The sequence below is a fragment of the Trichechus manatus genome, unplaced genomic scaffold (genome assembly GCF_000243295.1).
Source record: "Trichechus manatus latirostris isolate Lorelei unplaced genomic scaffold, TriManLat1.0 scaffold00213, whole genome shotgun sequence".
NCBI classification, from domain to species: Eukaryota; Metazoa; Chordata; class Mammalia; order Sirenia; family Trichechidae; genus Trichechus; species Trichechus manatus.
Window position 1 is genome coordinate 2,678,720 of NW_004444149.1, and position 24,817 is coordinate 2,703,536.

General features: G+C 48.8%; 1 protein-coding gene across 3 annotated transcripts in view; it reads right to left on the reverse strand.

Moving 5' to 3' along the window:
• IL6R (interleukin 6 receptor) overlaps nucleotides 1-24,817 on the reverse strand; it is a 61,336-nt gene that overhangs the window by 16,981 nt on the left and 19,538 nt on the right. For all 3 annotated transcript variants that reach the window (XM_023742573.1, XM_023742572.1, XM_023742574.1), the window contains exons 2-8: nucleotides 19,084-19,332; nucleotides 17,927-18,050; nucleotides 14,247-14,431; nucleotides 13,630-13,796; nucleotides 12,961-13,102; nucleotides 1,906-1,952; nucleotides 409-481 (exon numbers count right to left, since the gene is read on the reverse strand). In XM_023742573.1, the coding sequence (XP_023598341.1) occupies nucleotides 409-481; nucleotides 1,906-1,952; nucleotides 12,961-13,102; nucleotides 13,630-13,796; nucleotides 14,247-14,431; nucleotides 17,927-18,050; nucleotides 19,084-19,332 (987 nt within the window). The remainder of the gene's footprint in view (nucleotides 1-408; nucleotides 482-1,905; nucleotides 1,953-12,960; nucleotides 13,103-13,629; nucleotides 13,797-14,246; nucleotides 14,432-17,926; nucleotides 18,051-19,083; nucleotides 19,333-24,817) is intronic.

A 24,817-nucleotide genomic window follows, 5' to 3' on the forward strand; every position in this document is an offset into this window, starting at 1 on the left:
GTGGCGGAGAATGAAATATTTTGCTGATTTGTCCTATTCTTCTTACAGTCCCCCCACTACTTCTTGACTAACAGTATCAACCTTGAATGTATACGTCAGTAAAAGAATATTTCTGCCATTGATCCTTTTCATGAAGTCAGACTAGCCCTCTGCCAGTCCAACTGGGAAAAAACTTTCTGCAGAGACAAGTTTTTGTGTCCCTCAGACCATAACCAAAAATCCGTTGCCACTAAGTCGATTCCAACTCATAGCGACCTATAGGACAGAGTCAAACTGCCCCGTAGGGTTTCCAAGGAGCAGTTAGTGGATTTGAATCGTCGACCTTTTGGTTAGCAGCCGAGCTCTTAACCCCTATGCCACCAGGGTTTCCCCAGACCATAGGAACATACAAAAATACCCAGTCCTTACCTGGGAGGCTTGTTACATTTGCAGGATACGCAGGGGGAGTATTATCATCACTATCTTCGTTAATAGTTGATGCCTAAAAGAGACATTTCTCATCGTAAGCCTGATTCTGCAGGTTCCACCATCATTGGAGGAGGTGGACCTCGCTCGGCCACCACCTCCTCAGAACTTGTGATCTACACAAGGAATTCCTTTCTGTACCCCATGAACCTCCCCATATCTGGCCTTTGTCACCTGTAACTTATTCACTGTTATTTGTATTAACTGTATATATGCCTTGCCTACTCAAGGTGGGGATTTCCTTCCATCGGCCTCTCCATCAAGAGCTTAAGGAAAGAGCATCTTCTACAGAGGAGACACTCAACAAACACATTGAAGCAGCAATTGTCCTTATAGGTCTACTGCCACTGACTGGGGAAAACACAGACTAGAACCCTGGCCCCACCACTTACCAGCTATGCGACCTTGGGCAGGTTTCTTAACCCACCTGGACCTCAGTTTTCCTCCCCGGTAAAAAGTTGTTGCTAGCTGCTGTCAAGATAGCCCCCAACTCATGCCAACCCCACGCACAACCCAGTGATGCCCAGTTCTGTGCCATCCCCATGATGCGTTGCAGATTGGATTGTTGTGATGTTTTCACTGGCTCGTTTTTTGGCAGTAGACTGCCAGGCCTTTCCTCCTAGTCCATTTCAGTCTGGAAGCTCTGCTGAAACCTGTTCGGCATCATAGCAACACGCAAGCCTCCACGGACAGACAGGTGGTGACTGCATGAAGTGCATTGGCCGGAAATGGAATCCAGGTCTCCTACATGGAGGGCAAGAATTCTTCCACTGAACCCCCAAGTCCCCCGCATAAAGCAGGGATTCTAATTCTTCGCAGGGTTAACATGAGAATGAAGTGAGATAATAAATGCAAGGCATACCAGCCTGGCAGGCTCTCATCAGCGTCGGCTTCCCCCTTACCGTGCTGGAAGCTCCTGGGGCCCCACAGACCTGGGCTTCACCTGCAGCTGCTCCTGCAGGCATCTGGACAGTCCTCCATCGGATCTGCACAGGGTTCGGGAGCCCCGGGCTCCTCCCTGTGCTGCCCAGCTCCAGGGGTGGCGGAGCCTCCCAGCTTAGCATGTAGGGAATTCGGGACCCGGGAGGAGACAGAGTTGGCTGGGAAATTGGATTATTCAAAAGCAGCTTCAGAGGTTAATCCTCTTTCCAACAAATCATGACACCAGGGATCTGCAGAGGAGGGGGCTCGGAAGAACCGGATCCAAGTCTCAAGCTAAGCCATTAGGGGTGTCTGCCAGACAAAGAAGGGTTCTACACGCCACTTGACAGCCACGACGGCCCTGTGACATCACAACTGCTATTATCCCATTTTGCAGAAGCTGGAAAAGGCCAGATTTCTAGTGAATGGCAGAGCTGGGATTTGAGTCAAATTCTGCCTGGTGCCAGCCCGACCATTAGATGCTGCCTCCCTGACCCTTTAACAAGACCAGGGGCTCACCTGAGTGGAGGCGGGCACCTCAGTCTCAGCGCTAAGAGTCTTGGAATCTGCAGACAGAAGAAAAGGTTGTTATTAACCGCCCACGGACTCTGCAGTCCTGTCCACTGGGGTTTAAAAGCAGAGTGAAGTTCATCACAATACTATTTACAGGAACACAATACCGGAAATAGACAACTATCTGACCACGGGGGAAGTTATATAAGCTATGGCATAGCCACACGATGCAATAGGGCCTCTAAATATACTGTAGGAAAAGTCTGAGCACAGGATACACCGTGAAAAACGCACGGCCAGAAAAAGCCCATACAGTCTGATCCACCGTTTCTAAAGGAACATATTTCTGTGACATTAGTTATTGTATATTATATGACATGAGTAATGTATATTCACACACAGGAAGGAAAAGGAAGGAAGAATATACGCCACCATATATAAGCACTGTTAACATTTTCATTTCCTTCTATGCACCTTTTTGCAATAAAAAATATTTAACTTAAACAAGTTCTCATCCACCTGGGTGGGTTTAGTCCCACCTTGGAGCCCTGGTGGCACAGTGGCTTAAGGTCTTGGGTGCCAGCCAAAAGGTCGGCAGTTCGAATCCACCAGCCGCTCCTTAGAAACCCTGTGGGGCAGTTCTACTCTGCCCTGTAGGGTCGCTATGAGTCGGAATCACAAGACCCTTCCTTCCACGGGAACGGTGTTTTTGAAGGAGGCCAAGTATCGGAGTGAGGGTGGTGACGAGGAGCCAGCGCCCAGCAGCAAACGGGCCCAAGGGAACAGGAGCTGAACCGGAACAGAGTGGAATGTTTCTGCGTCTCGAGATATTTAATTTGTTCTCAGCTCATCATTTTGCCATCAAGAAGTTAAAAATATCACAGATGTTTATTTACACAAAGATACGCACCTCCCCAAGCCAGGAGCAGGAGAAGAAAGGACTCGCAAGGGGGTAGAGGAGAGGGTGACCCTGCTTCTGCTCGGGGGGAAATTTCAAGCAGGAATGTACCATCCCCAGGAGGGGAGACAACCATGCACCAGCAGTGCTGGAGGGGGCAGAAAAGCATGTCCGACCTCCCCACTGTACAGAAGAAAAAACAGAGGCAGAAAGGGTAGGCAACTGTCCAAGATCACACAGCAAGTTAGTGACAGAGTTCAGAATCGGACCTAGAATTCACAAGAGGGACCCAGGTTCTCCTTCCCTGGTGTTCCTCGCAGCCCAGCCTGAGAGTACGAGACTCCCAGCAGCGGTGACTGAAGGAGGAACAAAGGTGGGGGAGCTAGAATGAAAATTAAAATCAGGGGATGGGGCAGCACTAAAGAGAAAATATGGACTGAGTCCAGAACAACTAGATGGTGCCCGGCTACCACCACCAACTACCGTGACAGGGATCACAACAGAGGGTCCCGGAAGAGAGCGGGAGAAAAATGTAGAGCAAAATTCTAACTCACAAAAAAAGACCAGACTTACTGGTCTGACAGAGACTGGAGAAACCCGCAGAGTATGGTCCCCGGACACCCTTTTAGCTCAGTACTGAAGTCACTCCTGAGGTTCACCCTTCAGCCAAAGATTAGACAGGCCCATAAAACAAAACAAGACTAAATGTGTATACCAGCCCAGGGGCAAGGATGAGAAGGCAGGAGGGGACAGGAAAGCTGGTAATGGGGGACCCAAGGTAGAGAAGGGGAGAGTGTTGACACGTTGTGGGGTTGGCAACCAATGGCACAAAACAATATGTGTATTGTTTAATGAGAAACTAATTTGCTCTGTAAAACCTCATCTAAAGTACAGTAAAAAAAAAAAGAGAGAGAGAAAATATGGCTGACCATAGATGGTCATTCAGCCCAATGGTTCCCCAAACACAGGCCATGCCCAGCATCATCTGGGAGTCTGTTATACCCACTCTAGTCCACGCCCTCAGAATCCAAGGAATGGGATCCCGTCATTGGGGTTTGTTAAAGGCTCTCCAAAGCTGCTTCAGGAAGACACAGAGACCCATGTAGTTTCTACCCTTGGCTCTGACCCCAACAAAGTACGTGGTCCAGGGAAGGACATTTAACCTCTGGTGGCTCAGACTTCTGGCGGGGGGTCAAGTGGGAAGCTTATTTTGGCATTATCTCTAATAACTCCGGAATGTTAACAGAATGAATGAAATTTTCTAATAAAGAATAAAACTAAGTCTTAAATAACAAGATTTTTTTTAAAAGCTCACCACATGACTCTGGGGACCCCAATTCAGACCACTTCATCCTCTGTGAGATGGGCAGCGGGGCACCTCTGCATCACTATTAATAACAATCATTTCCATTTTACAGATGAGGAAACTGAGACTCAGGGAGAAGTCACTTATACTAATAATACTAATTGTTAGTTGCCATCAAGTCGGTGCCGATGGCCATCCTGTGTACATCAGAATGAAACCTTGCCCTGCACCATTTTCATGATCACTGGTACACTCGAGGCCACTGTGGTGGCCGTTTTGCCTTCCAACCTAGGGGGCTCATCTTCCAGCACTATATCAGGCAATATTCTGTTGTGATCCATCAGATGTTCACTGGCTAATTTTCAGAAGTAGATTGCCAGGCCTTTCTTCCTAGTCTATCTTAGTCTGGAAGCTCCACTGAAACCTGTCCACCACACACTCTGCCAGTATTTGAAATACGGTGTGGCATAGCTTCCAGCATCTTAGCAAACACACAAGCCACCACAGTACAACAAACTGACAGACGGGTGGTAGAAATAATACTAATTGCACACTAATAAAATATTACTAATATGACTAGCACCGACTTTTGCTGAGGCTTACTATATATCAGTGCCAAGCGGTTGGTGTGCCCGTATTAAGATCATCTCACCCTCGAAGCATCATCTGAAGCAGCCATTGCTAGCCCTGTTTTTGCAAAGACACCGAGGCTCAGAAATGCTACAGAACTTGACAAGCACCAGGGAGCACACGTCCCAGGCGAAAGGAGAAAAGTGAAATACAGAACGAGGAAATGTAAACAAGTCTTCGTTTTTTTCCATTTAGGCAAGAGCCTTTCCCGGTCAAGTGTTCTATATTTCGTAATGCCTCACTTTGGTTAGCATGTTTGAGGAAAAGGGGGAAGTAACAACACTCACTGAAGCCCGTGAGTGGTAAGAGCAGGAATAACAAAATAACAACAGTATAAACATCTAACAATAACTGAACACCTACTATATGCCAGGGACCATTCTAACCACGTTACATGAATTAACTCATTGAACCCTCACGACAGCACTCTGAGACAAGCACCATTATTATCTCCGCGTCACAAGCTGGGAAATTGAGGCACAAAGACCTTGAATAACTGGCCTGAAGCTACAGAAGAAGTAAAGGACAAAGCTGGAATTTAAACCAAGTCTGCCTGCCTCCAGGAATAAATTTTGTCTGTATTTTAAAAGAAGCCCTGGTGGTGCAGTGGTTAAGAGCTCTGCTGCTAACCAAAAGGTCAGCAGTTTGAATCCACCAGCTGCTCCTTGGAAACACTATGGGGCAGTTCTACTCTGTTCTATAAGGTCACTATGAGTTGGAATCGACTCGACAGCTACGTGCTTGTTTTGTTTTGTTTTGTTTTGTTTTGACATTTTAAAATATCGTCCCTGCTTTTTTCCTGTTCTGGGATTGTATCTTACTCAGTTTTGCAAACTCAGGACTTAACATAGGTCTGCATCTTGCTGAAGAACTGTGTACAGGTAGTCCTCAACTTACAACGGGGTCACAGTCTGACTTCGTCGGAAGTCTGTTCTGACATCAGTCAAATACTTCATTTTTTTTTGTTTTCATTATTATTGCTTTTTATTATCAGTCAGTATCTTTATAAATGGAGCCCTGATGGCACAGTAGTTAAGAGCTCGGCTGCTAACCAAAAGGTCAGCAGTTCGAATCCACCAGCCGCTCCCTGGAAACCCTATAGGGCAGTTTTACTCTGTCCTTTAGGGTCACTATGAGTTGGAATTGACTCGACAGCAACGGGTTTTTATCTTTATAAATCCTATCTTTATTTGTCTTTGGGGATTGGAAATATTACATATAAACTTACAGGTATGATGACATCAGCAGATTACGTACTGCAATGCTATATTGTAGTACGTATCACTAATGATAAGATGTACCAAAAAAAAAAAAAAAGGATGGTTGTCAATGCGGTGCATTGTAACTCAAATATGTCAGAAGTCAGGGACTACCTGTAGTTAGTGAAATTTAAATTATAGGGAAAAAATCAATTGGACAAAAGTCTAGAAGGTTGGTGGTTCGAAGGTGCTTCAGAAGACCAGCCTGGTGATCTGCTTTCCATAGGTCACAGCCTTGAAAATTCTATGGAGCCCAAGGCATATAATTGGTCTCTATTTGCCTAGCAACAGAGGAAGGAGAGTCAGGAATAGGGGGAGAAAATGGAATGTGTGGTGAATTTCCTCTATGAGCAACGGTCTCCTTGGCCGTGAGATCAGAAGAACTAGAGAAAGAATGCTGATCAAAAAGGGGAAAATGCAGAACAGAATTTCAAATTCTCATGGAATCCAGCATTTCTAGAGCCATGGAGGCTGGACAAACCCCAAAATCATTGCCTTAAGATAATCTTTAAACCTTAAACCAAAAATATCCCCTGAAGTCTTCTTAAAAACAAACAAGTTTAGCTTAACTAGTAAAGAATGTCTTCCTTAAGCATTGTGTTCTTTTAAGATCTATCTATATGGGATCCAGTTGACAACAGCAACTTGAAAGATTAGATAATAAGCTTAGGGGACACTGAGCTTATGTTAATAGGGGAGGAACAACTCAGAAAAGGAGGGTGAGAATGGTTGCACAACTCAAAGAATACAATCAATATCGCTGAATTGTGCATGTAGAAATTTGAATTGCTGTATGTTTTTGCTGTGTATATTCTCAACAACAACAAATAAATACATAAACAATTTAACCCCCAAGACTATGGCCCCCAGACACCCTGCTAACTCAGAACCAAAGACACTCCAGAAGTCCACCTTTCAACCAAGGATTAGACAGGCCTATGAAGCAAACATAACAAATGTGAGGGATGTGCTTCTTAGATCAATCAAGTAGACAAGACCAAATGGGTCTTGCCCGGAAGCAAAGACGAGAAGGCAGGAAGAGACAGGAAAACTGGATGAATGGATATGGAGAACCCAGGGTGGGAAGTGGAACGGGGAGCTCGCTGACACATTGCGGGGATGGCAACACAAAATAATTTGTGTATAAATTTTTGAATGAAAAACTAATGGACACTGTAAACTTTCACCTAAAACACAATAGAATTTAAAAAATAAGTTATTTTTTAAAAACCCCTCTGGGGCAGTTCTACTCTGCACACACGTGTGGTTGCCGTGAGTTCAAATTGACTTGACAGCAACAATCAGCAAGGAGAGGGCTTCCTCCCGGACAGATCACCGAGATCACACACATGAAAGAACCTAGCACCAACCTGACACACACAAATATTTATTGAAAAACCCACCTGGCTCTCAATACTAAACAAGAGAACAGAAAACATTTTTTCTAACAAAACCTTTTTCAATTGCATATCGTGGCCAGTTAAGATATGGCTGGAGTCCCTAGGTAATGCAATGGTTAATTTGCTTGGCTGCTATCCAAAAGGCTGGAAATTCGAGTCTACCCAGAAGCACCTCAGAAGAAAGGCCTGGCAATCGACTTATGAAAAGTTGGCCATGGAAACCCTGTGGTCATTGAATTATACCTGTAGAAATTGTTGACTTGCTGTATGTTTTGTTGTGTGTATTTTCACCACAACTTAAAAAAAAAACCTTTACGGAGCATAGTTCTACTCTGACAAATATGGGGTCACCATAAGTCAAGCTGGTGTACTGGTAAGATATGGGCTCCCAGGGGGAGAGGAGAAGTATAGAGAGGGAAAATAGGAGTGGGATGAGAAGGAGAGAGAAAGGGGGCTGGAGGGTGGACGAGAGGCTGGGAGCAAGGAGAGGGAGAGACAGGGCCTGCGGGCCCAGGGGAGGAGAGACAGGAGGGCCGGAGAGACTGGCAGGCAGGCCTGCAGGCAGGGCAGGCCAGGCGCAGCACCATACTCTTTCCAATCTGAGCAAGCTCACTGACTTCATACCTTTTCTCACAGCCTTTCAACCACCAACCGGGAGGTTAATCACTGCAAACATTCACTGAGAGGCTCACATTTCCTGTGGAGAAATGAATCACCTCAGCTGGGTCTCCACCACCATCCAGGATGGTCTGTAGAAAAGTCACACTGGTCTGAGGCCCAAGGAGAAAACTATGGCCAAGGCAGGGTGTCTACCTACATGGCGCAAGGCTGCCAAAAGTGTCCCTCATTCTGAGACTACGCCCTTCCCCATTGTGTGAGGTTAAAGTGTGCTTTCTTTATAAAATAATGGGATGGTAAATAGAAATCATTACTTTTCGCTTGCTTGGGTTTTTGGGTTTTTGTTTTAATTTATGGACTTTCTCCCAACCAACCCAACCAGTTGCCATCAACTTAACCCCAACTCACGGTGACCCCATGTGCGTCAGGGCAGAACTGTGCTCCACAGGGTTTTCAATAGCTCATTTTTCAGAAGTAGATTGCCAGGCCTTTTTTCTGAGGTGCCTCTGGGTGGATTCAAACCTCCAACCCCTCGATTAGCATCCAAGCGCTTAACCATCTGCAACCACCCAAGGACTCCTGTCCTTCCTTAGCAAAATTAAAAGCTGGCCACTTAACTTGGTCCCCAAAGTTCTTTTTGAAATGTTACAGGCCTGTGAAATCCCAAAGTCTAGGAACCTCTGAGCGACGCCACAGACAGGCTGGGCAGTCAGGGAGGGCGTGGGAGGAGGTGAGACCCAAAAGAACATGAAGAGAAAAGCAGAGCTCCCCAGATGAAGACAAGCCACGGGGACGGAAGAACAGGCCCATTCCCGGGTGCTGGGATCGGTTCAGTCCAGCCGGAGGGAAAGAGGCAAGCGAGGGGAGACTGGGCCAGCAGGGGCAGCCCAAGAAACCCCTCTGCGCCAAGCTCAGGAGTTTGAACTTCATCCAGAAAGCCAAGGGGAGCCGAAGACTGGCTGGCTGTAAACTGAGGAGCGACAGAGCCAGGCTTGTGATTTGGAAAGATGCCTGTGGAGGTGCCGTAGAGGACGTGGAGGAGGCTGGAACGCTTACATGCCAAAAGAGGTCACTTAGGGGCAGGTTATTTTAAGAATCCCATCAAAAAAAATTATGCATGGTTACCAAGGGCTTGGGGGTGGGGTGGGGATGAGGGAGTGGGGACTTATTGCTGAAGGGATACTCAGTTTCTTTTGGGGGTGATTAAAAAGTTTTAGAAGCAGTGGTGATGGTTGCCCAGCAAAGTGAATGTAGTCAGTCACTGAATCGTACACTTAAAGATGGTTAAAATAGCTGATTTTTCTTTTGTTGTTATATACATTTTACCACAACAAATTAAAAAAAAAAAAAGAGTTCTGTCAAGCTGTGACAAGAACGTGAACCAAGGACAGGGGCACGTGATGTCTAACCCGAAGCCCAGGTTCCCGGCCCAGGCAGCTGGGTGGGTGGTGGCACCCTTCGGTGGGAGGAGGGACGCAGGGAGGTTTTAGCATGAGTCACGCTGAGTGTGCAGCGGGAGGAGACGGGCAGATGTCTGGGTGGAGTGGAGAGACAGATCCAAAGCTCAAGACACAGGTTTGGCTGGGAGACCCAGGTAAATAACAGTAATGCTGGCGTGTATGACGGACTTCGTGCATGCCAGGCTCTGTGCTGACCACTTTCCGCCGCCTTTAATCCTCACACCAGCTAGCTCTGTGAGACAGGGTTGGTTTCTATTTTCTATTTTGAGGCAGTTGTTATTAATCTCACTTGACAAAAAAGGAAACTGAGGTTCAGTTAGGTCACACGCTAGTAAGGGGCAGAGCCAGAAACTAGACCCTAGTCTGTGTGACTCAAAGCCAGTGCTCTGAGAACCAGAAAGTGCAAAGTGGTGGAGGCGGGCGAGGTCACCAGGGCAGAGAAGAGTGGGGAAAGCCCTGGGGCTGGCCTGCAGGGGGCGCCACACAAAGGCATGGACAGAACAAGATCTCGTCAGAAATGTGCAACCAAGCACTCCGTCACTTGCAGAATTTTCCGCTTGAGAGGTAGGAAGAGAGCAACATGAACTCCCCCAGGATGAAATGGGCAAAGGGCTTTAAAGGGCCGATATGTAATCAATTACCATCGAGTCGATTCCAATTCGTGTGAGTCAGAGTAGAACTATGCTCCATAGGGTTATCAGTGCCTGATTTTTTGGAAGTAGATCTCCAGGCCTTTCTTCTGAGGCATCTCTGGGTGGACTCAAACCTCCAACCTTTCAGTTAGCAGCTGAGCACATTAACTCTTTACACCACCAGGGACTTTCGCCCCTGACATTACACGCACGCAATTAGGATGGCACCCTAAGCCCCATGCCACTCCTCCAGCTCTCTAGAGGAGGACAGGAAAGACAAGGATTCCACAGTGTAAAAGCGTGGAGGAGGAAAGCCATCACATCATGTCATCTATCCAGGGAAAGATGCCCCGCCCCTAAAAGTCCTCCCTCTAAAGCAGGGGTGGGAGAAAGTGGCAGGGGTGGGGATGGGACTGGGCAATTGATGGCATGTCTACCCTTTCCTTTTTACCCACACACAACTGAATAAATGGGTATTTTATCCTTTTCTTTTTTTAATTGTGCTTCAGGTGAAAGTTTACAGAGCAAATTAGTTTCTCATTAAACAGTTAATACACAAATTGTTTTGTAACACTGGCTGCCAACCCCGTGATGTGCCAATGCTCTCCCTTTCTCCACCCTGGGTTCCCTGTTGCCACTCATCCAGTTTCCCTGTCTCTTCCTGCGTTCTTATCTTTGCTTTCGGGCCTGTGTGCCCATTAGTCTCGTATACATGATTGAACTATGAAGCCCATTGCTCACGTGCGTTATTGTTGGCTCTATGCCAAAAAAAAAAACCAAACCAAACCTATTACTGCTGAGTCAATTCTGACTCATGGCAACCCTACAGGACAGACTAGAACTGCCCCACGGGGTTTCCAAGGAGCGGCTGGTGGATTCGAACTGCCCACATTTTGTTGGCAGCCAAGCTCTTAACCACTATGCCACAGAACCTGTCTAATCTTTCGCTGAAGGGTGAACCTCAGGAGTGACTTCAGTACTGAGCTAAAAGGGTGTCCGGCGGCTATACTCTGGGGGTTTCTTGAATCTCTGTCAGACCAGCAAGCCTGGTCTTTTTTTTTCTTTTTTGTGAATTTGAATTTTGTTCTATATTTTTCTCCCGCTCTGTCTGGGACCCTCTATTGTGAATCCTGCCGGAGCAGTTGGTGGTGGGAGCTGGGCACCATCTAGTTGTTCTGGGCTCAGTCTGGTGGAGGCTGTGGTAGCTGTGGTCCATTAGTCCTCTGGACTCATTTTTTCCCTTGTGTCTTTGGTTTTCTTCATTCTGCCTTGCTCCAGCCTGGATTGGATTTTTTTTTTTTTTTAATAGCCTGGCATTTAAGAATGATTAATCTGGTTCAATTTTGCTGCTAGACTTGGAGTCCCTGGGTGGTGAAAGCAGTTGAAGGCGTGCCCAACTGCTAATCGAAAGGTTGGAGGTTCGAGTATACTCAGAGATACCTTGAAGCAAGGCCTGGTGATCTACTTCTGAAAACAATAGTCATTGAAAACACTACGGACTATAGTTCTACTCTGACACACGTGGGGTCACCATGAGTCAGAGTCAACTGGACAGAAGCTGGCATTGGTATGCTGAAGCAAGCCTCAGGTGGTCCCACAATACAGACACGGGGAGCAATGACATGGGCTGCTCAAGCGGTAGTAAACTCCCCGTCTCTGGAGGCATTCAAGCTGAAGCTGTGTGACCACTTTCTGAGTTGTGGTCGGGGAGATTCCTGCACTGGGTCTAAGTCTCCTAAATTCTAATCTTTCATAGCAGGGAGTCAAAAGATAGTACCTCAAGTTGCTGTTATCAGATAAAGAGCCAAGTGAGCTTCTTACTTAGCGTTAGGGAGGGTGACAACAGAAGAACTAGAAACAGAAAGCATTGAATAGCTTCCTCTGGAAACAGGACCGGAAATGGGAAGGGACGGGGCAAGGGACCGTTGCTTATTGTTTTAAGTCCTCCTTTGCTCCTTTGCCATGGGCATGTATTAATTTGATAGAAATGTTACAAGTTAAAAAAAAACCTCAAATCGTGTTAAAAAAAAAAAAAAGTGTTCATCACGCACTTACTAACTATTCTATTTCCAAAAAACATTTAATAACATGGGAAATGCTCACACTGTTATACATACACACATTAATGTACCTCAAAAACTGAAAGAAGTCTGCTAGAAAGCTATCCACCCAGGAAGAATACCAGTGATAATTATTTTCTTCCTAAAAAAAAACTCATTGCATTGAGTCGATTCTGACTCATAGCTGCCCTAGAGGACAGAGTAGAACTGCCCCAAAAGGTTTCCAAGGAGAAGCGGGTGGATTCGAACTGCTGACCTTTTGGTTAGCAGACAAATGTTTAACCACTGTGCTACCAGTGCCCCATTATCTTCATATTTCTCTGAAATGTTTGATGTTCTATATCAAACATGCTAATCTCAACAATCCTAAAAGGCAATTCTTATTACGTTTAACATCTTTTTGAAAATAAAAAGCATCAGTAATTATGGTAGATTAAATAGGGCCACACATTCTTTGCATCTCCTCCCATCAAGCTGTGGAGTCAGTTTCCCCACACCTTGAGCCTGGGCTGACCTACGGGAGCTGAGAGGCCTGGGGAGAGCTGAGGGCCCCCGCCACCAGCCAGCACCAGCCATCAGACATGTGGGTGAGGCTATCTTGGGCCAATCAGACTTGATCGTAGCTACGCTAGCAATTCAGGCCTGACCAGTAGAACAATTGCCTAGCTGATTTATTTTCCAAATCTTGAGCCATATAAGTGGCTGATGTTTTAAGCCACTAGTTTTGGGGTGACCAGTTACATTGACACAGTAACAGAGCAGAGACATCCCCTTGTCCCTCTGCCCCCACCACAGTACCTGTCCAAGGGGTGCCTGTGACCTCCTGGCTCCACTCGCTCCACGAGCCGTGCCTAAACTCCTCCTGGGCCCGAACCTGGACCACGTGCCTCATGCCACTCCAAGCGTCATGGATGACACAGTGGTTCTGGTGCTCCTTGACCTGAAGGGGGTGGGGGGCACAGTGACCCTGGAGTGGGGGGTCTGGGGGATGCTGGTTAGGCAGCTCCACAGAAATACAAATGCCCTCGGCCATCTCCTGCCTCTTCAGCAGCTCCCTCTCTCAGCGCAGTGGGTGACTGAGCTGAGCAGAGACGCTCCAGAGGCACCCACCACCCTGGAGGCTCCGGGTGAGACGGGGTTGCCCTCCGGGCCTCCATAGGCTGAGCCCCAACCCGTTGCAAATTCCTGCAAGCCTCACACCCTTGATCAGCAACTACCCTCTGCGTACTTAGAGCCCAAATCCCTTCCTAGGTCAGCCTCTCACTTAGAGATGGGCCTGTCATTACCATTCCCGTTTTATAAATGAAGCGACTAAGGCTTAGAAAGGTTCAAGGATTTCTCCAAGGCCGTGCAGGTGGTGAGTTGCAAAGCAGAACCGAGGACCCTTTTTTGCTTCCTAGCACCGTTTCCACCACCCTCTAGCATCCAGGGGCCGTTTTTCGGTCCAGAAGTGAAAGGGGAACTCACCATCCCCGTTGTGAATGTCTTTGACCGTTCTGCCCGGTATCGGAGCTCAAACTGTAGCCGGTAGTAATTAGAGTTCCAGGAGGGGGGGTTTTGCCAGGTTACACTGAGCCAGTGGGGGTTTCTGACCATGCCGGTGACCGTGATGTTGACGGGCGGGTCAGGCTGGACTGTGGGGAAAGAGCATGAGTGCTTTACGCAGCAAATACGGTGAAGACTCTGCCAGCCCCCAGCTCAACCCCCAGCCTCAAGACCACTTCCCACAAGCATCTTTCCAGGGCCCTCGTCCACCATAGTCAGAGCTACGGGCAAACAATGCCCGAAAGGCACCAGCTCACCAAACTCCTCAACCAGCCCCCTCCTTTGCCCTCCAAGAAGTCTACCCAGTCTGTTAGCCTGCTGGTGACCCCGTGTGTGTCAGAGTAGAACTGAGCTCCATGGGGTTTTCAATGGCTGTGACCTGTCAGAAGCAGATCTCCAGGCCTGAATGCCGAGCTACCTCCGGGTGGGTTCAGACTGCCAACTTTTCAGTTAGCAGTGGAACGCTGAACCATTTGCACCTAGAATTAAATTTTTAAAAAGCAGCTGGAGGGTGGGGAGGTCTGGAAAAGCTCACTTACGGATATTTAAACCCTCAAATGTTTGGGTGCCACTGGAATTCCTGCCGACACTGTTGGCAACGCACAGGGACACCATGTACAAAGAGCTGTCTCCCTCTGGAACCTTCAACTGGCAGGAGAACTTTCGGGATTCCTGGGAATACTGGCACGGCTCCTGGAAGTCTCTTACCAGACTTTTGTGACTGCTGGACATAAAATAAGCGCAGGGTTCGAATATCAGCTTCTGTACTTATTCAGGAGGGAAGAGACAGTCAGGGGTTGGAAGTCAGGCTGTGAAGTCGAGCACCCAGGTTTGAATTCCAGCTCTACACTTACTAGCACTTGTGATAGTCTTGAATAAATTATTCAACTTCTTCGAACCTCCATGGGAATGTTGATACTACCTATCACACAGGGTTTTTGTTAGGATTGAGAAATGCCTGTGAAACATTGATAGCACCAGGCCAGGGGCAGATTATCCAAGAGGCAAAGTAAGCACAGTGCTTACCTTGCTTACCACATCATCTGTAGTGAACAATTTCACATTTTTTCACCACATCAAAGATCTGCTTCTAGGTATCTCTCCCAACCCCACCTTCCTACAGAATCAAAGCCTCTTTTCAAATTTACCATCCCAGACAGAGACGGATTACCCAGTAAACAAGGTAAGCACGGGCTTACTTGTGCTTACTTACTAATCTGTAGTGACCAATTTCACATGGGTTTCACCAATCAGAGATGAAACCCATGTGAAATTCGTCACTACAGATTAGTAACAAAGCACAAGTGAGCCCGCGCTTACCTTGCTGACTGGGTAATCCACCCCTGCGCCCGGCACAGGCTGTGACAATCACTTCAGTGTCGGAGGGTTGATGAGTTCCTGCTTAGTGCCAGGTCCTGTCTTGTGGCACTGCCGTGGGGGTGCAGAAATGAATCAAGAAAGGCCCCGCGCTGTGGGGACCCTGGTCTTGAGGAACATCTAGCTCAACTGGCATAACATCGTTTATAAAGAAAATGTTCTACATTCTACCTTGGGGAGTAGCGTCTGGGGTCTTAAAAGCCTGTGAGCGGTCATCTGAGATACTCCACTGGTCTCACCCCTTCGGGAGCAAGGGAGAATGAAGAGAACAGGATACAAGGGAAAGATTAGTCCAAGGGACTAATGGACCACAACTACCATGGCCTCCACCAGACTGAGTCCAGTACAGCTAGATGGTGCCCAGCTGCCACCACTGACTGCTCTGACAGGGATCACAACAGAGGGTCCCAGACAGAGCTGGAGAAAAATGTAGAACAAAATTCTAACTCACAAAAAAGACCAGACTTGCTGGCCTGACGGAGACTGGAGAAACCCCAAAAGTATGGCCCCTGGACACCCTTTCAGCTCAGTAATGAAGTCACTCCCGAGGTTCACCCTTCAACCAAAGATCAGACAGCCCATAAAACAAAACGAGACTAATGGGGCACAACAGTCCAGGGACAAGGACTAGAAGGCAGGAGAGGACAGAAAAGCTGGTAATAGGAACCAAGGTTGAGAAGGGACAGTGTTGACATGTCGTGGGGTTGTTAACCAATGTCACAAAACAACATGTGTACTAACTGTGTAATCAGAAACTACTTGTTCTGTAAGCCTTCATCTAAAGTACAATTTAAAATTTTTTTTTTTTAAAAAAGGCCCGGCTCCAGCCTCAAGGCACTAAAAAAAAGCCCTGACCTCAGGTGACTGCAACAGCAGGTAGAAAATGCCCCAGAAGCACAAAGTGCTGGAAGGGGCGGCAGGGAAGAGACAGCATTTCCAGCAGGTGAACCAGAAAAGGATTCTGGGTAACTGCAGACAGATAGGTGAGTCAGACGCCCCGAGGTTTCACCTACTTGTGACACTTGTGGGCACGCGAGGCTTCCGTAGCCACCCACCCTGCTGCTGGGGCGAGTCACCAACTCTTCTGACTTGGGTTTGAACGCTGGGCCCCGTCTGAGTTCAGCCCATGAAAGGAACTCCTTCCTTCAGTGAAGCCTCCTTCAATCCTCCCTCTGCCCTCACTCCAGCACCACCCAGGCTTCCATGGACCTAACACTGAGAAGATGGGGTCATCAACCTGTTTACAGGTGTGCCCCCCAACAAGCCTTACTCCCCCCATGCCTCTCCCAAAGCCCTAGCACAGTGCCAGGCCAACAGCACCACACACTTGTTGAATGAACGAGCAAGCAAGTCGGGTGTGGATGTGCACACACTCAGAGACGAAGCCGAACACACAGAAATCTCTTCCCAGGGACTTGTCCCAGCTGGGTGGGGCCTGAGTGCATTCTGGCGTCCCTGAGGTTCTCAGTCGCTCCGCCTCCCCCTTTCTCAGTTCAAAGGCCTCAGTTGCCGCCATATTGACAGCAGAACACCCTGCAGCCCAGGAGGAGGGCTTCGTTCTTCCCATTGTCACTGTCAACACGCAAGTGTTCCAGCCGGGGTGTCCACTGGATAAGCTTTCCGTGGGCTGGGCTGGGAAGCTGCCAGGCACTGTGTGGAATATCCTGTCTAAGGAAGAACGCCTTCCAGGTCCCAATTAATTTGCACCCAAACCCAGCTTTGGGCTGTGACTTCTAGTCTTCCCTACTCGGGGTGTGAGCTAACAGTCTTAATGGCTGCTGTACCATTTGCAGATGGGTAACTTATAATTTCTGCACAAGGGCCAGGACACAAACATTACTACTGGGCCACCGAGGGACTGGAGTCTTGGTGGTGTAGTGGTTAAGAGCTCGGCCGCTAACCAAAAGGTCAGCAGTTCGAATGCACCAGCCGCTCCTTGGAAACCCTATGGGGCAGTTCTACTCTGTCCTGTAGGGTCACTATGAGTTGGAATCAACGTGATGGCAATCGGTTATACCTAGGGGCTCTCTAGGGACAAACACAAGTGGAAGTCAAACCTCCCTATTGAAGTGACGGCTCTGATTTCAATGCTCTGATGATTGATGACTCACACCCAATTATAAGCATCTGAACCAAGGGGACCTGGACTGTTGGGTGGAGACAGGCAAAACTACAGAGAAGGCGTATTTGTTTTCAGCATCTTTCACCTCCTACATCCACGCCTGGACCCATCCCAGGTCTGTCCACATTGCAGGCTGGGTAGAGATGCTCCAAAGACCCAGGGACCCCCAGGTGGGCGTGACTTCCTGCCCCACCACTCCCAGCTCCCTCTCCCACCTCACCAGCACTTCCTCTCCAGCCTTTATAATGGAAATAGCCTGGACACCATAGTGGGCTGGCTGCACTGCCCCTCCCAGGGAAGTCTACACTTTCTCCATAGCAACGCCTAAAACCTTCGGACTTTGAATGAAATCAGACTGGGGTTTGATTCCCAGCAGGGCTACGTACTAGCTAGATGATCTTAGACAAGTTAATGAATCTCTCTGAACTTCAGTTCCTTCTTCTGTTAAATGAGAAAAAGAACATCCACTTCCCAGGACTGATGTGATAGTTCAAATGAGTTAATGGGGCCAAGTTGCTGGGGCACAGTGCCCAGTACAGGTGAGCATGCAAACGTAAGTCTCAATTCCCTCTCTCATTCCCTCCTCCTTATGCCAAACAAATGACTTTCTAAAGATAAAATTTTGGAATCTCTGGCCAACCCCTCACCACCCCACCCCCACTCTGGGGGCCTCAGGAAAGATGGAGTAGCTATAAACAAAGCCCAGCCCAAGATACTTACGACACTCTCACCAACAACACGGCTTTGGTCGTCGGGGAAGGGGTGCCACGAGGACTCCACTCACACCAAACGCTGCTGATGGGACTCTTCTGGAAGCAGGAGATGTGGGGCTTCTCAGGAGGGGCTGAAACCGAGCACAGCACAGCAGGCGTGAGGAGGCACACAGGATGGGGCAGTGTGGCCTCTCCTCTGAGGGGGCACTTCGCTCGGCCCCCATCCCACCAGAGCCAGTCATGACTCAGTACACCTTGGCCAAACTCAGCCACATGCTGCTCTAATCGTGGCTGGAAATTAAAGATCAACAAAGTCCTCATTTCAGGTTGAGAGTTGGGATGTTGGGCAAGGGAAGGGAGGCGCCCTGGGAGCTAACTTGTCTAAAGGGGAGAGGGGATGGCTAACTGAAAAGAACAAAGACCTTGGAGTCACACAGATCCGGCCATGTGGCCTTGAATAAGTCCCAATCTCTCTTCAGCTTCCTTATCTATAAAATTTACAAATAATAATAACACCGCTTTCCCTCATGGGTCATTGAGAGAATTACATGAGACACCAAGTAAGAAAGCGCTTAGCACAGAGCTCGGCTCACAGGGCATCCGGCTCTGTGAAGTCTTCCTCCCGCCCCTTCATCTCGGCGTGGGAGAGCTAAGAACCTGTTTGTTCTAAAAACAAGAATAGCTCATTTGAGAGCTCAGTACACGCTGCGTATAGTTTTAAGCATCATATGTGTGTACACACACACATATACACGTCCATTTCATCTTCACAGAAATTCTGAGGTAAAGTAATAACATTAACCTTATTTCACCAAAGAGGAAACTGGGGGACGGGGAAGTTAAGCTGTACATGAGGGAGGATTCAAACCAGGCCGCTTGGCTCCGGGCCCCACGTATGATTAAAACATCCACCGTAAACTCTAACGGCACAAGGAGGCCAGCTGTGGCATTTCCCAAAGCCAGATGCTTCTGCCCAGCAGGAATCTCCACCAGTAACTTGCTGGCAGGATCCAGGGGGCCTTTCGCCAAAATTCCTGGGTCAAGGAAATAACAGGAATATGAAGGGTCAAGCGGGGACTCTCTCGGGAATGCACAGAGCGTGTTTCTTACGCGCATTGGAGCTGCCTGGAAGCTGTCTCCCAGGACTCTGAGGGCACCACTCACCCTCCACCAGCAGGTGTGTGGTCCCAGCTGGACGGCTGTCCTGGAAGCAGGAATAGTTTCCAGAGTCACTGAGCTGCACCGACCTCAGAAGCAGCCTCGTCCCCACGCTGGTCCATCTGCTGTGAGGTGAGCCCACAGCCTGACTCCTGAACGCCCAATGAACACTGCCATTTTCTCCTGGTTCCACGCCTGGGCAGGTCAGGGTAACGTTGGCCCCCGGGAGGCTGGTCAGCACATCACTCGCCACCTCTGGGGAAGGGACGGGACGGTACACTTGGTAAGCACACAGTACCCAAAGAGGGAACTTTGTTTCTGATTTGGGGAAGCCACAACAGGCCTCAGTGCTAAACATGTCTCAAGTCCATCCACTGCTCCCCAACCCCACAGGCACCACCCTGGCCCAGGCCACTGTCACCTCCGCCTGGATTACAGTAACAGCCTCCTGGTGGCCTCCCGCCCCAGCCTGGCCTTCTCTGCCCTGAGTGAGCCCTCTGAAGTAATGATCAGGCCACCCCACTCCCTTGATTAGAAAACTCTTCAGGGCCTGCCACCATCCACAGGATCAAGTCCAAGCTCTCTGGTGCGGCCCACCAGGCCTTGCAGACCTTCAGAGCCTCATCCCTCCCAACTCCACCTTGGAAGGAAGGCATACCCACCCCCTCCCCACAGCCTCTCACACTCACTCTTCTCCCATCCACCTCCATGCTAACTCCTCCGATTTCAGGTCTCGGCCTAAGCATATCCTCGTCCCCCCAGCTGGATTAGGCCCGATTAAGTGCTACCTTCTCCATCATGCCACTCAGGAGGAATCGCTGTATAATGACAGTTCCATGTCTGTCTTCCCCTCAAGACTCTAAGTGCCCTGAGGACAGGCACCCTGCTTTGTTCTCTGTTATATTCCAGTGCCTAGAACATTGCCCAGCACATCACAGTGGCCCACGAGTACTTGATGAATGTCTGAATGAAGGGACACACCTGTGAATGAATGAATGAATACCAGGAGGGGCTTGCAAGATGCACAAGCACACAGGGGGTCTCAGAATCACGGGGTCTTCATGGTTGGCTGGTCCATTTTACAGACGGTAACTGAGGCCCAAAGACACAGACTTGCCCAAGATCACCAAGACAGTATAGCAGGGCTGAGATGCACAACAGGCCTTGAACCCCCTCTTCAGTGCTCAACCATTTAGGACAACGCTAACTTTCTTCTAGAGGCCAAACTGAAAGGTAAAAAAGAACAAATACTCTCCCCACTCCCTGAAAAAATCGTGTGTGTGCCTACTCAAGGAAAAGGAGATTAAAGAGTAAAGGAGCAAATAACAGTCTTTTGGTTTTGAGAATAGGTCATAAAAAAAATACCAAACCCATGGCCAACCCATAGCAACCTTCTAGGACAGAGTAGAACTGCCCCCAGGGTTTCCAGGAGCCGCTGGTGGATGTGAACTGCCGACCTTTTGGTCAGCAGCCAAACCCTTAACCACTGCAGACTAAGATATAAAGAAGCACCCGGAACACAGGCCCGGCGATCTGCTTCTGAAAGGCCACAGTCTCGAAAACCCTATGGAGCGGTTCTACCCTGCACACGAGGGGTCACTGCGAGTTGGAGTCGACTCAACAGCAAGTAACGACAAGAAGATATAAATCAGCCCGGCCACGTTAGCTTGGACTAATTATTAACCAATTAATTAAATTAGTCTGACCAGCTGAGGGAACCGAGGCCAGGAAATACAGACAGCTGTCCCATGAAGCACGCTTGGTCCTTCAAACCAAATGTATAACCCATTCCTTGTCAAGCAGCTGCAAGAAATCTGCCCAAAGATTTCGGAGAGACCCAGCAGCTGTCTGAGCCCTGACCTCAGCCTCCCACTTGTGCTCCTGGGGCCGGAGGACAAATTTAAGTGTCTCTCCCAAGGCTTCTTCCTTGGGAGGAGTAGCTCTTATCTCATAGCTGGCAGACTCTCCTTCCTCCCACCCCAGCCAAGGCAGCCGGCAGAGAGACGGGACTAAGAAGACACACCCAGGCGGTAACTCTCCCAAAGCTGGAGGGCTGGTTGTGCAGACTAGCCATCGGCCAACAGTCCAGGGACCAGGGACACAGGCTATCAAGGGGCAGAGACACCCTCCACCCGGCATGGAGCCCTGCCTGCCATACAGACTCCCTTCGGCCTCCTTCTCACTTGGCCACGTGGTGCCAGCGCCCTCCACCCTGACACGCCCGCCCCGAGGCTGCAGACCAAGGGCAGCCCAAGGCGGAGCGGCAGCCGGCCACTGCAGGTTTTCTGACATCACCCCCAGAGCCTGTGATTTCAGCCAGTGGCTGAATCTCACTTGAGCAGCCTGCTGAGTTTGTGCTGGCTCCTTACGCCCCTCTGGCCTCACTTTCCCCCACAGTGGGCAGGGAAGGCCCTCCGCCTGTCCTACGTTCAACAAACATTCGGGGAGACACCAGCGGTGCTCAGGGTGAGGAGGGTGCACTCAGGCATCAGCCAGACCCGGCGCTCAAGGACCGGAGAAGTAAGAACATTCGCTGCCGCAGAGCTGGGCAAGAGGACACAGTGTTCCCCTAACATCAGCAAAATCCCAGTCCCCAGACATCGACTGGGAGTAACAGGAGGGCTTCCAGACCCACAGAGCTTACACAAGTCATGGAACAACCAGTAGCCTTTGAGTTGATTCCCACAACCCATGTGTGTGTCAGAGTAGAACCGTGCTCCACGCGATTTTCAGTGGCTGATTTTCCGGAAGTAGATCGCCAGTCCTTTCTTCCAGGGTGCCTCTGGGTGGACTTGAACCTCCAAAGTGTGCTAACCATTTGCACCACCCAGGGACTAAAAGAATCATAAAAAGCCCTAATTACAGCATGCCTTTGATAATATATTTCCAGTATGTGAAACATTGTCATACAATGTATTACATTATAGTTAGCCCATGCAAATCAATATATGTAACGTCCATGTTTATGAAACATAATAAAACACTCACAAACCTTCCACTGACCTAAAACCTAACATGATCACTGTCTTTGAAGCTCCTTTTGTGCTACCATTCCCCGGCCTCCCCACCTCCCCAAGGTTACATTTTGTGTTTATCATTCCCTTACTTTGTAAAAACGTTTACCACCTATGTACCCCGACACGTCTTAACTCTGCTTGACTTTTGAGCCTTACAAAAACGGTTTGCATGTAGTCTTCTGTGATGTGCTTTTTCATTTATTATATTTCTATGGTTCATCTGCACGGAGCTAGTCTTGCACCTAGCGACTCTGTGGTGCAAACAGTTAGCATACTTGGCTGCTACCCTGAAGGCTGGAGGTACAAGTTCACTCAGAGCTACCTCGGAAGAAAGGTCTGGCAATCTACGTCCAAAAGATCAGCCACTGAAAACCCCATGGAGCACGGTTGTACGCTGACACACACAGGGTCGCCATGAGTTGGAAATGACTGGACGGCAACTGGTTTGTTCTTTTGGTTGATAGTAGATTCATTTTCACTGCTGCGTAATATTCCACTGTGTAACTATACCATTCTCCTGCTGAGGAAGGTTTGGCTTGGTCCCAGCGTTTTGCCATATCAGCCAATGTGGCTGTCAACCTTATACGTCATTCTTGGTGCACTTGCCCAAGAGTTTCCCTAAACATGGAATTGCTGGCCTTAAGCGTGTATGCGTGTCACACGTGTCTTCCTCCTTCATAACTGAACACACAGCGCTATGTGATTAAGTCCAATGAGCACCTGATGGAGGATGAAGCTGGCCGCATTCAGTCCACATAGTGATTTCATCTGAGCCTGAATGCGATTAAGCTTAGAAGACCTACCCACACGTCTAATTACGGTATCAATGTTTTCGTTTTTCTATTTTCCACTTGATGAAGTAGCTGTAAGGGCAAAACTCAACATGGTCGTCAAGTTCATGCACAAATTATCACCACTGTAGGAACAAAGAGACAGTGTCAGAACAGGACAGACGCTGGTGGGTGGTCCCCTGCGCAGAGCTCGCAACACCCCTCCATCAGCTGATGAGTGGACATCAGACTTCACAGCTTAGGAGCGCCCAGACGTAACGGATACAAGTGCAGCTTGCGTGAAAAGTCCAAGGCAGGGGTCAAGGTCCACGATGGCTCATTCTTTCCTTGACAGTGTTCACAAGGAGCTCTTCTCATCTATATACTATGGGACTGTGAGCCCCTCCTAGCACTTACTGGAGAACTCGGTGTGTGCTTAATAGACTCCCCCACCAACACCACTTGCTGTCAAGTCCATTCCGATTCACAGCGACCCCATGTGCCTCAGAGTGGTACTGCACTCCATAGGGTTTTGGCTGTGACTTTTTGGAAGTAGATCACCAGGCCTTTCTTCTGAGGTACCTCTGGGTGGAGATTCAAACAGCCAACCTTTCAGTTAGTAGCCAAGTGCTTAACTGTTTGTACCACTCAGAAACTCCTTTAATAAACTCAACAGCTGCTTAATAAATGTCTCCTTAATGTAAAGGACCTACAAAGCCTCCGCGCTGAAAACTCCCATGAGCACCATTCACAGGGGACACAGTGGTCTAGGTCGTGCCCCCTAGTGTCATGCATCAGCAGGCCCTACACCGAGATCCGAGGAGCCAGCTCGTCATAACTAGGGGTGCGGAGGAAAGAAAATAGGGGTCCTGGAGCCGGAGGAAGAGTTTTCTTTTCTGCTTCTGCCTTTGCCAATTCCAGGAACTATGTTTCACTTCCTTCGCCCTCAGTTCAGAGCGAAGCTTCTTCTGTATTTAGTGACCAGCCTGAACAATAGCAGGGGCTGTTCTGTTCCTGGACTTGCTAACAATGGCCAATGTATTTGGACAGCTCAGAGAAATACCAGATAAAAAGACTTCTCTTCCACAAAAGCAGAGCCGCGGGGAGTAACATAATGGCCGCTTCCACTGCCAAGAACGGCTTTCTGAATCCTTAAAATTGCGTCACTGGCATTTTTTTTAATGGGGGATAATTAATTATAAACCACCCATTGGCAAGTGTTGTCTGTCACAAGCCCTTCTTCATAATATATCTCTTCTAGAACCCATGAAAGACACTGTGTTGACTATGCTTTTCAAATCACTATATGCAAAATGATCACAATAAAATACGCACAGAGGAAAGGTATTAAGATAATGGACTTGCTAAGTCAGAGTGGGCAGTGCGGCCCCTTCCCAGCCACCCCTGTGCCTCCTGACCCCAATCTCTGGGTCAGTGCCCATTACACTGGGAGTCCCCACCCCACGTGTGGGTGCCTTGAGCACTCATAGCGACTTGAAGAAGTGATGTGCACAGCAGCGCCCTCTCCAAATGATGGGACTTCCTTTTATCTCTTTGTAGTTCTCAAACTTTTCTATCAGCTGTGTGTATTACTCCTATAATGAAATATATATATATTGAAAGCAGAGAAGCTACATAGCCTGGGTCTCTCTGAGTTACCACATCTAGGGAGGAGGGAGGGGTGGAGCAGAGCACAATGGTACTGGGAACAGGGACAGGGTGAAGGACAGACTGTGCAGGACAAACCGCTTCCAAGAGCTCCTTCTGGGTCAGTGGGTGTCCCGCCCTGCCCTCACAGCTCAGTGCTCTGCCACTGTCCCTGCCACCCTGCCCTCACAGCTCTGTCACTGTCCCTGCTGCCCTGCCCTCACAGCTCTGCCACTGTCCCTGCCGCCCTGCCCTCACAGCTCTGCCACTGTCCCTGCCGCCCTGCCCTCACAGCTCTGCCACTGT